The 14320-nt window shown below is 41.1% G+C and overlaps 1 protein-coding gene across 12 annotated transcripts in view; it reads left to right on the forward strand.

Annotated features, from left to right (window-relative positions):
* Positions 1–463: 463 nt before the first annotated feature.
* The window catches only part of GIGYF2 (GRB10 interacting GYF protein 2), a 74380-nt gene continuing 60523 nt past the window's right edge, over positions 464–14320 (forward strand). For 8 of the 12 annotated variants that reach the window (XM_066557082.1, XM_066557087.1, XM_066557090.1 and 5 more), the window contains exons 1-3: positions 464–546; positions 1417–1443; positions 12413–12492. In XM_066557082.1, the coding sequence (XP_066413179.1) occupies positions 12452–12492 (41 nt within the window). In that variant the 5' untranslated portion in view covers positions 464–546; positions 1417–1443; positions 12413–12451. Of the gene's footprint in view, positions 547–925; positions 1444–12412; positions 12493–14320 lie in introns of all 12 variants that reach the window. The other 4 variants (XM_066557083.1, XM_066557084.1, XM_066557086.1 and 1 more) reach the window with 4 other exon arrangements.

Consider the following 14320-nt stretch of genomic DNA (forward strand, 5'->3'; position numbering starts at 1 on the left):
AGGACCCCCCTGAGCCTCAGGCTGAGCTCTGCTCCCAGCTCCTTCAGCTGCTCCTCGTCTGACTGGTGACCCTTCCCCAGCTCTGTTCCCTTCTCTGGACATGCTCCAGCCCCTTAACATCCTTCCCGAACTGAGAGGCCCAAAACTGGACACAGGACTCAAGGTGTGGCCTTACCAGTGCCGAGTGCAAGGGGAACTGAGTCGCTGATTTGATTACCAGGGGTTCGGGCAGGGCAGGAGGCGCGGAGACTTCCGGCCCTGCCATGTCCCTCCATCTCCCCTCAGGGCTGTGAGGAGAAGGGGGGGAGGGAGGCGCTGCGGGGGCCTCGCGCGTCCGGCAGGGGGCGCTGGAGGCTCGCCCCTCTCCGGCGTGACGTCACACGGAGGGTGGGCGGGAAGCGCCGCTGCTTCATCCGGGTCCCGCGGCGGGGCCTGGGGGCGTGGCCTCACCCTCACGTGACGCTGCGTGGCGGCGCACCCGCCATCTTGTGTTGTTGGGTTGAGGAGCCGCCGCGGCTGTGAGGGACTCTCCGCCCGGGAGCGCAGGTAACGCCGTCCCGCCGCCGCCCGGCCCCGCCGCTGCCCCGGCCGTCCCCACCACGCCCCCGCCGCCGCGCGCCCCGCCCGACCACCGGCCCTGCCGGCGGCTCCCGTCCGCCTCGGCTGCCGCTGCACCGAGGCGCCCCGCGGCCTAACCGGGAGGCGAGGCCGCCCAAGGGGGGTGGGAGGGTGCGCCTGGAGGGCCCCCCTGCGCTCCCCATGGGCCTCTGCAGGGGTCGTTGGAGCTGGGGCGAGCGGGCCTTGAGCTCTCCGTGCGGGTCCTTGGTACTTGTCAGGCGGCGGCGGGGCGCCCGCCGCTCCTCAGCGCCCTCCGGGGCCGTCTCCCCTCGCACTGACCCTTGTGAACTCGCTCGTCCCCTCCCAGCCCAGCGGCAGCGCCGCGGTGAGCCCCGCTTCGAGCACGCCCGGCCCTGTCGGGTTACACTGGCCGAGGAAGGAGGGAGCTCCGAGCCTTCCCCCGCGCAGGCAGCAGGGTGTTGGGAGCAGCGGTGACCGGCAGTGTTTGACTGGAGAAGCCTTGGCAGGCTGAAGAAAGCATCGATCACAATTGTGTACGTTTGGTATTGATCCAAGACAAGTAGTTTCAGTGTCAACAGAGTACTTACGGCTTTTTCAGTTCTCTCTGATTGCACTTTGAATTGGGACAAGGTGTAGGCCAAAAGGAGGTATTGCCAAGTAGTGCTCCTGGAATAAAAATCCACGTTTCCCCCAGTAACATTCAGTTCAACGTTCGTGGTGTGCTGCTTTTACTGTAATTCTTGAATATCTGTTTGCTTGGGGGGATGGGAAAAGGACTTTTGAATTCTGATTATATTCCTCTAACTTCTTGCTGCACATTTTATTTTCTTGCTTCAGGAGCTGACTTGGGCAAGTTCCTGGAAAGTACGTGTGAATTTTTTTTCTTATGATTCTGCTGGTTGCTTTTGTTCTTAAGAAACTCTTTAATAAACAAAAATTAATTTGCTGTTCTGTGAATGGAGCATTTGGTTGATACACAGTGTGATAATTGGAAACCTTTGTAAACAAAATTGGTTGCAGTTGTCACCAACAAAAGCTTTGTTTTGCTAGTTTTAAGTTTTGTTATTGGGTGGTGACTGCAGTGGATAATAAGAGCATTATTGCTATGAGGTGTTGGTTTTCTTGCCATGCATTTGAATAGGTATCCTTTGAGCAGTTAGTTGATGCCGGTGTAAAAATGTGTGACCTAATTATTCCTGGACATGCTAGCAGAAATGGAGGTGCTAGCAGAAATGTTGAGTGTCCATGGCCCCATCTGCACCTGCTTTGCTCCCCAGGTTCATGTAGTTGTACAAGTCAGTTGATATCAGTGGTTGTGTGCCTGGTGTTAATTTCTGAATGAATGTGTGATTAAAAAAAAAATAAAGTTTCTGTCTAATAGTCTGCTGGATTAAAATGAAGGCAGAATTTTAGCCCTGGAACTTGGATGTCACCTTTTATTTTGAGACTTTGATAAACTGCTTCAGTATCTGGCAATATTGTATGTAAATACTGGGGTTGAATGGTTTTAAGAGCTTCTCAGGCTCTCCCAGCCCCTGGATACGGGAATGTGCCTGGGGACACCTGCTCACTGTATTTATTTTGGGGCCTTTTTATGAATGGTTTCTTGAGCCTGTGTTTTAAACCATCAGCATAGAACTAAAATGCAATGTGGGTTTTGGAGCAGCAATGATTTGTTTCACAGGGTGCTTAAAAAAATTTGGTACCCCAGTGAAAACTTGGACTCTTACTTTTGTTACAGGTGTTGATCTTGAGGATTGTAAAATATCCTCAGGTGCTCCTGTTTGCATTTTTGCTTGTGTTTCTAAAACATATAGTAAACTAAAACTATGATCCCTGTGATTATGTAAGTGAAAAAAATGCTTGTAAATAGACAGTTGAGGGCTTTGTCATTAGTTTTTTCCTTCCTGTTTTACTCCTCAGTTGAGGAAAAAAACTGTAAAAAGGGAGTGCAAAGTAGGTTTTGGGTTTTTTTAAGGAATTGAGCACCACTGTATCTCTCATGTCTGAATGAAGTTCTGTCACTGGAATTCCTCATACCTGAATGTAAGAAAAAAATCAGTAGTTTTTTTAAGATCTATAGATACTTCATTAAAATAAAAACAACCCTAGATGTCAGAGTCCCATGGAACAAATTGTTGGTACAGATGAGTGGCTGAAGGCTTTGCTGGTATATCTCTGTGCTGAAAGATCTTTCCATGTAAACCTGAAAGGGAAAACACTGGTTCACAGTAACTGATGAAGATGAGCTGGGTACTATGATCTGTGCTTTCCCCTTTGGCCTCTCTGCTCATTTATTTTTTTTTTTTTTAATTACTAAGAATGTGAAATCTCATTTTGGCTACTTTTGTCTGGTCTTGCAAGTTCGAGTAACTGTCATATATATGGTTCTTATTCTTTCATTGAGGTCTTTAAAATTCTTCCCTAGGACTCTTCAAAGTATGGTATTAAGTTCTCTCATAGTCTGATTTAGGAAAAAAAAATCAATTTCCTAGCAATTTTTTCTTAATTCTTCTTTTTCTCTTATTTTTTGCCCCTTCAGTGCTTCTGCTCAAAGATTAGTGGAGATAAACTATATATAATTCATGATTATAGATAGAGCCATGGGGCAGAGCAAGGGAGCCTTCTCCCTACAGAGCTTCCTAGAGAGCCATTGGATGCTTTGGTGAGGAGAAACATTTTTCCTTGTTTACTGGGGAAGCATTTGCCTTGAAAGGGACTCTTGCTTTGTGTGGTTTTCTCATCAATTTATTTTAATTAATAGAGTGACATTTGAAAGGCAAGGTGTGTGAAATGCTGCAGGGGGGATGGGGTTTGATCTTTTGAGAACTAAGTCGGTTTCCTGCCCAGATTAGCCTCTCCTTGTATCTCTTGCTCTCAACGCCAGAACGTTTTTTTTGTTTGCATAAGGGATCTGGCTTGAAAATCACCAGAAGTGAGAAAATGTAGCAAGTTTGCTCAAGGTGTGCCTAAGTTATGGATGGAACTAAGAATTAAGTGCTTTAAGTGACAAGGTCTGTAGAGTATTGGCCCTCTTGTGGTTGGTGGCAATATGTGTGTGGATATATATAACCAGTTCATCATGGGCATGTTTAATACCATTATTTTTTTTATGTTTAGCTCAGATGGCAGCTGGAGATTGTAGCAGGCTGAGGTCTTTGCATTGCTTTGTTAGGAGCTGAGATTGCCACTGTGTGTTGATTACAAAATGTGTCCACTTCTCTTTTTTAGCAGAGGGAGGGCTTTCATTCCATTTCCTCTAAAGGTGATTAAGCATTCCTTGAATTTGGACACGCTAGACATGGCTTGGTGCCTGCATGGGAAGCTAGGCTGCCATTGAAATTTTTCTTTGCCTCTCTTCTTTTTTAAATGGGAAGGATGCATAGAATTGTTTTGATGCATCTGAGGTTTTTCCCAAGCATGAAATCAAAGTGTGTTTTTTCAGGAGTGAGCCTCTCCTGTAATCCTTAAAGCTTGTAATATATAGAAGCTGGATATGTAGACCTCAGGATTATGAGAAAAGCAGAAGGAATCCCATGAGCTGTGTAGAGGTTGTAGAGTGTGTAGGTCAGTGAAAGTTTTTGATGGCTATTTAGAGAATTGTTTTAAAATACTGTGTTGTTGACTGCTTTCTGGATCACTTTCTAATTTTTGATCATCTCAGTTATTAAAACAGATCGTTATCATAATTCTCTTTTTGGCCATATGTTTAAAAAATTTAGGGAAATAAAGAGCATAACTTGATGGCTTTAGTAGGTCTGCTTGTATATGTAGTTTGTCATTATGAACAGATAAAGCTTCCATATACAGTTACAAAAACTGTTTAGAAAGATATTTTTGTATTGTTAGATAGTTACTATTCCAGTGAAACTAAGCATGATGCACTACAGTTTGTGTTTTGTTACTTGAAATTTTGTCCTTTTTATTCAGTAGACAAATACTTTTTCAGGTTCTGGTTACAATGAAACAGTTTCTTTTATGTTCCTTCTCTTCCTGACAATACATGCATGTTGCATTCTGTTAGTAGTATTTTATGGTAAAGATACTGGCCTGTGTGACTGGGAGACTCAGAGGGTATAGATGTCCATGGGTTGGTCAGTTTGGGTGAAAGCAGATGGGATCCATGTGTGGTGGGGTGTCCATTCAGACTGGAAGAAACAAGGAGGAGATACACTCTGGACACTGCAGAGATGACTTTGGCTTTGTGATGAAATTTGTGATGATAGATAGCTGAATAGCTGAATTTATGTGCATTCAGTCTTAGAGTCAGAATGTCATGTGGAAGGAGTTGGTTTGGCTGGCAAATAATGGATTTATAAAGTGATTTTTGGAGCCATGTGTGTTAGAATCTGAGGATGATTTAGTTGGAAGAGCCTTTGGTGGTTGTCTGCTCCAGCCTCCTGCACAAAGCAGGGCTGACGTCAGTGTTAGACTGTGTGTGACAGAAAGTGAGTGAGGCTGATCATGGAATAGCATATGGCAAGGTTTTTATGTAAAAACATTTCATAACTTGACTTAATAAATCAGATGCCCCATTCAACCACCATTAAAACAGGTGGAAGCTTTCATGGTAGGCTTAGTTAATGCTGAATCATCTGCATATGTGATTTTCTCTTTAACACTGAGTTTTAAGAGTACTAAGGCCAGGATCAGGCTAACATGACAAGTCAATTTACAAAGATATAATTCTTAGATCAAATTAAGTGAATTTTTTGGCAAATTTTGCAAAAATGGGTATGCTATTAAAAAGTATTATAGTTCATATGTAGTATGCAGTCTGATAGACATGCTGATTCTCTCTGTTAGAATATTTTATTAAACACTCACTGTTGAATGTTTGTTTCCTGAAGTTTAGGATGTCTCAGAACTGCAAGAGCAGGAAACCTTAAGGAACAGGGTGGGAGGGGAGGGAGAGAATATCCAAAGGCCAAAGAAGCTGGTTATTTAAATGATATGTTAAAAACGAACCCCTGAACCTCTCAGCCACCCAGATCTCTTAACTCAGTGGTTGTTGTCAGTGACCGTAGTCTGAAGCTGTGTTCCTCCACTTTGAAAACATTATGGGTATATAATGTGTATGGTGCACTGGGGTTTTGGTTGCATTCACAGTCTGGCTTCTGGCCCTGCTGGGGAGCAGCTAGGCAGACTTGGCATCTTGATCTGTCATGCCTTGTGGAAGGGCACAGGTGAAATAGTTATCTACCAGCAAGTTTTCCATGTACAAGGTAGACAGATGGGAAAGTGATTTTTGTTTGCTTTGTTTTTAAGCTGGAAAGTGAGCTCTAGCCAGGATTTTGGGATAGGATTTGGAATGAGAAGCATTTGTGTTCCAGCCAGTGGCAAGGCCAAGGGTGTGGTTCCCTGACTCTGCTTGGAGTTTAATCGCTGGTGTCTGCCTTTGCCTGGAGTCTGGTAATGAAGGTGGAGGTCACGCTGTGTTCTGGTGGGGGAAGTGGGAAAAGTGTTCACCTTTGGCTGTGTGCAGGTGAAGCAAGAAGTGGAAATTCTCCAGCCTACATCCAACCACCAAGTTCACAATAGTAGGTGGGAAAGGAGGAGAACATCTTGAGTTGTGTTACTTAATGTTCTCAATTCTTTTTTGATTTGGTTATCAGGTGTGTAGGTCTTGTTCGTCTCTTGTGTCAGTTCTGTCCTTGAAGGGCTACTTGTATTTGTCCTTCTTGACTGGGGTGCAACACGTTGCAAGCTGAGGTGCTCCATAAAGCTTTAGGTGCACCTGTGCAGTGAGCAGGGGAGTGCCAGTTTTAAAGTGCTGTTTGAGGTAGTCATGGACAATTTCTGATCAGAAATTGCCAAGAGATTGCAATACTTTGGCAAGGGTTTGAGACAGGGAGGTTATAAGACTTCAAGAGATCTAGAAATGTAAGTGTAATAATAGAGGCACAGTTTCTGGAGAAGTGGATGGTTTGGACATTGCTCCCTTAGGAAGAGCTTTCTGGTGTGTGGGTAGATAGGCCTTGGAAAATTCACGTCTTTATCAGGAATCAAGTTTGGTAAGCCAGAAGGGACTCCTGTGACTCGTCTGGCATCTTGTATAATGTGACTAATAGGTTTTTTCTTTCTCTGATTAATTTTCTGTTTAAACTAGAACATACTTAGTAGAACTATTTTCACATTGATCTAAAATAAGGTAGCTTTGTTGATTATCTCCAAAAGTTTTCCTTCAGTGAATCAACTTGGATCTTCTGATATTTTTACCTGAAGTGATCATTTACAGACTAAGATACTTAATTTTTTCTCAAAGCTCAATAAATAGAGCTTTAGTATGTTGTTGGTGTTTTTTCTTCTCACTGTAGGGCACATCTGTCAGATTCTATCAATTTTTGAACCCCTGATTTATCAGCTCTTTTGCTCCTTACAACAGAAAGGGCACAGTATCACTTCAGTGGTAAAATTTGGTGTATATTTACTCTGCATTTTTGTTTTCTTGGATTAAGTGGTTTTTGTTAGCTCTTCTTAATGTAATACATCTCAGCATGGTTGCAGGACTGTGTTTTTCCAGAATAGTCTTACATTTCTTATATATCACCTGTGTTTTCTGCTTGTGAGTCTCTTGACTTTGCCTTATTCAGTGCAACCTGCTGTACTGGACTGAGTCATTGAATAATTCATGGTGGTACTATTGATGATGTGTCATTTCCATTATTTACCATATCCATGTTTGTCATCCTTAGGTTTTAGAAGTTTTGTGGCCAATGTTACAGACTGTAGAAGATAGCTTCTTACCTCTTAGTTGGTTTTGAGAATTTTGTTCTGTCTGAGATGAGTTGTTGTAGATTCTTTGGAAGAGAAGAAAACTTAGGTTATGATGATTTGAGATTTTTTGTGTGGTTCTAAATGATTTTGTCCTTTTTAACGTTCTACTGAATTGAAATGTCCTACAGAAGTTAAAATTTATCTACTTGCTCAAGCAATGACTTTTCTGTTCTTACAAAAGTATATTTTGATTGCATGTCTTCCATAAATCTATGTTGCCTGGCCTTAATTATGTCAGTGTCCTTTAATCAGTGTTGTCTGCTTTAGCCAGTGATTAATATCAAACAGGTTGTGTAGCCACCTGAGTCATCCTGTTTACCATTGTACTTCAAAAGTGGCTTTCATACAGTTGTGGATCATCCTTAATATTTCAAAATTTAGAGAAAATCAGCATAAATTTTTCAGTGAACCTGTTAATTTTTTGAAAAACCCAGTTACTGGCACTGACATTAGCTAGCTCTAGTAGCTGCCTGTGGAATGTTTTCTTGCTTGTGGAAGGTGAAGTTTTCTCATCTTGATGTAATGTTGCTGTTGAATGGTGGAACACTACTGTTAAATTCCTTCTCCATAGTTCTTTAAGGACAACCCACTTCCTTCCACTTAAGACTTTTCGTGTTGGATTTCTGTTGTGATCTTTGGTTCTCACATTTTCATCCAGTTTCTACGTTTGAAAGACTCTTTCAGACCTTCAGTAGCAACAGAACTATCTTGAAAGGAAAGGATACTTTTCTTCTTAAACTTCTCTGATCAAAGAGTAGACCATTTAAAAATAAAATAGCTGTGTATAGAAAGGATCAGTGGTATGCATTTTTCAAGGTTTAGCTTTCCAAAGTTAATTAAAAACCTAAGCATGCAGTGGTCCCAAAGCTATAAATTGCAATGACAGTCCAAATCTTTTTTTTTTTTTTTTTTTTGTCTGCAGAAAAGATTAGATTGTCAGACCTGAATGCAGCCTAGGCTTAACTTAGAATGCCAAGAACCTCTCTCTTGGTAGTCTCTACCCAGAACATCTTGATGAACAGATAGTCATGTGCTACTAGCTGAGGGAATTCTGTAATGGAAATGTAGCAATTCAGCATTGCCTGAAAGTCTTAATGCAGGTGCCCATCAGTAATAAATGAACCTTAATTTTATTATGTGAGCTTGAGCAAAGTCTGGAAAATGTGGTAGTTTTGATATTTCAAATCTCTGAAAACAGCTTTTTGGCTAGATATTTATTAGCTAGCTGTATGTTTTACATAAGATACCAGAGGTTATGGGCAAAATGTGGTGCCACAGTAATTGTTGACCTTCAACTGAAACATCTTACACATTTTAACACATAAATCTAGCTAGTAGAATCAAGTTCTGGCTTGTGTCTGTAGCAGATATTTGAGAGCTTTAATACATTTGTAAGGTACTAAATAGTGAGCTTGAAAAATAATTTAAGAAACTAAGCTTGGTAAAATAGCCATTGTTCCTAAAGTAAGCCAGTGAAATGAGTGTTGCTGATGGCAGCTTCTGCATGTATAATATTACCTGTTAATTGTGAGTGAAAGCCACTTAAAGGCTTCATGTTATTAGATTACAGTTTGTGTCTGTTCATAGGGTGGACTTCTGATTTTCAAAGTACTAAACAGCTGACAAAATAGGGTTTTTTTCCCCTTGCCAGCCTCCAGGTTGTTGGTGGGGTTGATGTGATTTCTCTTTTCACTCCTGCATGCTGATGGCAAGTTGGTGGCTGGTTGTGGCTGTCACCTCAGTAAAATAGGGTCCCAATTCCATTTTGCCCTAAAAATATGCAGGAAAACCCCAACTGTTTGTAGGGTTGCACTGGCACCTGATCAAGTATTGACCTTATTTGAAGAAAACTTTGGAAAAATATTCCAGTTTGGAGGAGTGGTGGGAAGCACCAGGTAGCTGCCTTGGCCAAGCAGTGGTATTAACTTGCCACTATCAAAATATTGCCTCAGTTTCTTGCTTCAGCTTGAGGCTGCCCATGTGCTCTCTGCCCATGTAAAATCTGTACTGTGGAGATTCCTGCATGAATAACCTTTGATTTGTAGAAAACCTCAACTCGCAAAACTAGCTCTTCAGAAAGGGGCTTTTCCCTCATCAAACTATATCAAGGAGGAAATATTAGGTATATGTTATTTTTGTAATTTGCCATCCTTGATTAATAAGGGAGCAGCATTTTAATAAATACCAAAATCAACATTTCTGTTATTAATACTGAATTTTAAGACCCAGAAAAATGATCTAGATAATAAAGATGTGATAAGTTTACCATTTTGGCTAAGCAAAAAGCGTGAAGTTAGTGACCTGATCATTCATTCCTGTCTCTGAATTCCTCATCCTTTTTCTTGCTCCACCCTGACTTTCTCCTCCTGTGATGCGAGTGCTGCCTTGTCCACTCCAACTTGCCTTTCCAGTTAGTGCAGCTTCTCCTGCACACGAGCCAGGTGTGGTGTGCAGTCACTGGCAGAGGCTCCTCTCAGGTTGGTCTCCATGCTCTCCCCTTTTGGCTGCCACTTCGAGAGCCAGCAGAAGCAGCACAGGGTTTCCACTCCCTTTGTTTTATCTGCTCTCATGTGGCTTTAGTGTTTTCCTCTGGTGCACTTGCTGTCTTAGCTTTCCTGAGCCTTTTCCCTGTTCTTTGCCCTCCCTCTCCCAAATCATTGCCCATTTCCAGGGTGTCTCTTGTCCAATATTTTTCTCCCAGACTTGCCTGTAATTCCTTTTTAATGTGTGTTTTATTTCTGGGTAATGTTGCCTGTTCATTTCACCTGTCACATCTGTTCAGATCACATGCATGTCTGGTTTATTCTGTTTCAGAGGGGATGTGTTCAGTACAATTTCAATCGCTTACAGTCGTCTTGTTTTCAGTTCACAATTCATACAGTCAGAACTTTTAGGGATGGAGTAACTTAGCTGAGTGCAGTACAGAAGAGGAAGAGTTCACAAAACAAAGTGTGGTGGCCAAAATGAGGGAAAGGGAAAGCCATTCAGCAGCTCACTGGGATGAGACTAGCATTAGAAGTCTAGTAGAGAAACATGACAGCATCCTCAATATTTTGGGAAGATAATGCAGAGGCTGAACAGTGGGGCCAAGTGGGTCCAGAACCAGTGAACAGCTTGGTCCTAACTGGGTTTTAGTGCTTTGTCCTTGTATCTGATGTTTTTGTTGTTTAACCCTGAGTGCCAGCCTTTTTGGCATTACTGATACTAGACTAGCTTTGATGTTAGGAGTTAAAGATCCCAGGTTCCCTGGTGATTCACATGGATTGATCTGAAAACTCTCCACCCCACGCAGCCCCAGCAGAAGGGTTACAGGCATTGCAGGAATGGAGGGACAGCCATCCAATTAAGGCTGCTAGGAATTGTGTTAGAGGCTTCTTTCTGCCCAAGTGTGCATGATGGTTTACTTGAATTGCCCCACAGTATTTTCTCTTGTGGCTGTTGCATATTGTCTTTGGGTATCTCACCTTATATTCTGATATGCAGGGTGGTGAATGGATATAGCTTGAATGTTCTCATTAGCTGTAAGCCCTTCAAAAAGGCAACTCAGATCAGACCAGAATCATCTCAGACTAGGCCTGTGAGAATATCTGGGTATTTTTGTATTAGCTTTTGGTGCAAGTAGTAAGAGTAATTCCATTTAATTGTCTAGAATTATTGTGAAAATAAAACCATTAAGATTTGTATATAATTTACTTTGTGTATGGGATAAAGAAGACACAGCATGTTGCTAAAATACATAAGCCAAACATTAGTTGGTGGGTTTAGACTGCAGGGAGTTTATAAGCATTTGTAATCTTATGCCCAGAGTATTTGGGTGAAATCTGCTCAAGCAATTTTAGCATATTTCATTTTAGCATGCTTTGTCATTTTCTCACTTTGAGAGTCTTGATTTGTTTTCTTTAATATCATTACTTCTGTGGAATAAATAGAAGGGAAAAAAGCTTCCTTTGCTTAGTTTTGTCTGGCTTTTTTTTCAGTAACGCCCTTTCCACCTCTATCTCCCTGGATTTTGTTTTTCATCACCCTTTCATGCAAAGTATAGACAAACTCATGAAGTTCCTTATTTAGTCCCTGGATCTGCTAAGGAATGTGGTTCTGATAGAGCAAAATTCCCTCCCTGGTGCTATGGGTTCTTGAATTCTAATCAACCAGTGTCTGAAGATGATGCTTCAAATTCTTCTTTTTCTTGGGCTTTACCTACAGTGTGTTTGGTTTTTAAAAAACCAACCTATCTTCCTCTGCAGACTTGGATTTGGCTGCTGCTGGAAGGAAAGAGGAGCTGTATTTATTGCATGAAAGGGCACTCCTCCAGAACTGCCTGGGCTGGACTTGTTCTGTTAGGGAAAAGTTACTTTACCTTAGTCTTGTTCTTTCCCTCCTCTATGGCTTCATCTGCTCTCATCCATACACTCTGGATATGTAGGAGCTTGACTTGAGCCTTCCTAGTGTCTGCAGGAGTTACCTTGGCTAATAGTAATGAAATCAGCTGGAGTCTGAACTTATGCATTTCTTTTGCCTAATAAAACCAAGAATGAAAGAAATACTGTCATTTGCCTGCAGAATTTTGGAGTATTTGGTAGCATTGGATGTACTCAATCTTTAGAAGGCTTATTTTTCAAGAATGAGCAGTGGAAAATTCTTGAATACTCTGCCACTCAGCTGGCAAATCTGTCTTGCTGTAATTCTAGTGGGGTTTTTATCCTCTTGTAATTGTCAGGAAGCAGCAATTCTGTTAATTAAGCATTACTGTTCTTGGAGAAGAGGATTATGCATCAAGTTCTCTGTGTTTGTACAAATTGTTTCCTCAGACACCCTAATCCAGTGTCCTGTTTGAGCTGTTAAAAGAGGGATTTAGGGAAGAAATCTTGATGCAGTTGCTCCTATATTACTAAATCAGTCTGCGTTGGAAAGCTGAAATGGATTCCTTAAAAAAAAATTCACTGTAGTCAGTTTTTTCACTTCTTTGCATGACCAGGTGTGCTTTTGTATTTTGAATTAATCTGTGAAGGGCTGTATCAATCCAGCTGTTTTCATAATAAATATCTTTATTTTTCAGGTTCACACTTTTTAAAAAAGAGGAATAGAACAGGAAAAAATGGCAGCAGAAACTCAGACACTTAACTTTGGGCCTGAATGGTAAGTTTTGTCTATTTTGTCAGACTCCAGAACTTGTTTAAAAGGACTTTTTTTTTTCCTTTGGAGCAGAATTGATTATGAGACTGAATGGGATATACTATCTTTATTTTGTCCTGTTTTGCCTTAGTCCCTGGCCTGTGATCTAAAGCAATGTTATAAAATCAGTCTTCATTTTGTGAATTGGCATTGTGTAGGAATTGAGTTGGGCTTTTTGTTATGTTAATGCATAATATTTACCTTGCTGCCAAGCATTTGAAGGAGGAATAATGTTTATGATCTCAGAGGTATGCACAGAATAATTGAAGATGTGCTTGTTCAGTCTTTCTGTGTGATGAATGTTAAAAAGGAAGTTCCTAAACTCTCCTCACTATACTTAAATCTACAGCTAAGCAAGCTTTTTCTTTTTCCAGTTTTAAAAAACTGAATCCCTGTATGGAATATGGGAAAAATGTGGGTTTTGTGTCAGTGTCCTGCACATTTGTATTGAAAAGTGTCAGGAAAAGAGAGCTGTTGTGTTCAAGGCACTCCATGCTGTCATTTAATTTTGTCAGCTGTTAGTTTTACAGCTTGTCTGACATGCATTGTCCTGGCTTTTGTAAAAGAGCAATTGCACAGGTGTGATTATTCAGTATTTGTTCCAATTTCTTGTTAAAGTATTGGTGAGTTCAGTTACAAGCAAGAATTGTGAATGGTGTGGTTTCTGAAGAGTGTTTGATGTCCAAGTGTGTGAATGGGAATGCAGAGTGGTTATAGGAAATAGAGTTGCTGCAGAGCATGTGATAGAGCTGTTACTTGAATACATTCACTTTTGCTGACACATTTCTATACACAATATACAGAAATTGGAGAGGATTCAGTGAAGAAGTAAGACATGATTTGCAGCCTGTGAAACAATGAGAGCTCAGTCTATTTTGTTGGAATGAAAGAAGGTTAAAGCATGAATTTATCAATATCTATAAATATACCCACCAGGCAGATATCTTGTGCTGGAGTGTTCTTCAGTGTAAGACACAGACATGATTACGTTCTTGATGGATGGAAGCCAAAGTTATATTAAAAAAGAGAAGGGGGAAGACAATTCTAAAAAAGCATATATTTCAACAGTAACTTAATTGCTGTGTCACAGTGAGGGGACTGTCATAGCGAGTCTCCAGTTAGTTTAAAAACTAGATTATGTATGGAAACGTATATTATACTTCAGTGAATTAGTGTATTTTTACATAAAGAACATAAGATTTATAATTTTTCTTTTGGCTTGTGGTATAGTCATGACTGTCACATAAGCTGCTGTATCACTTAACAGTGAGACTCTGGGTCACGTTTTGATCTGATTGGTGTTGAACAAAGCACTGAGCCATCAAAGCCTTTAAATAATTCTTCTGCAGGCACGATTTGTTTGGAAGTGGTATGTAGAGGAACTGCCACGGGGTGGCACCAAACTAAAGAAATAACATCAGCTTTTGACTTGCAAATCGTTTTTTCTTCTCTTCAAAGGAAAAGAAAGGACAATAAAACAAATCGAAGCATGTTTCAATAATTAGGTGAAAGGTATTCTCTGAATCACTGTTTTAATTTAGAGCTACTTCCCTGCCAAGGATTTTTTGATTGCTGAGAAGAGCTTTTACTGTTCTACTTGTCTAAGGTGCTCATCAAAAAGAATGTAAGAAAATCAGCAGGGTTTTGTTTCTTTACACACATATCCTTTTGTAAAACATTCCTCAAACTTAGAAATACCAAGGATTTCGGTAGCTGAGGAAGTGGCTGTGTAGAATGAGACTAATTCACCTGCAGAATGGGCATAATGTACAACAGTGAGGTGCTACCTGCA

This window comes from Molothrus aeneus, chromosome 10, assembly GCF_037042795.1.
Source record: "Molothrus aeneus isolate 106 chromosome 10, BPBGC_Maene_1.0, whole genome shotgun sequence".
Classification (NCBI taxonomy): domain Eukaryota; kingdom Metazoa; phylum Chordata; class Aves; order Passeriformes; family Icteridae; genus Molothrus; species Molothrus aeneus.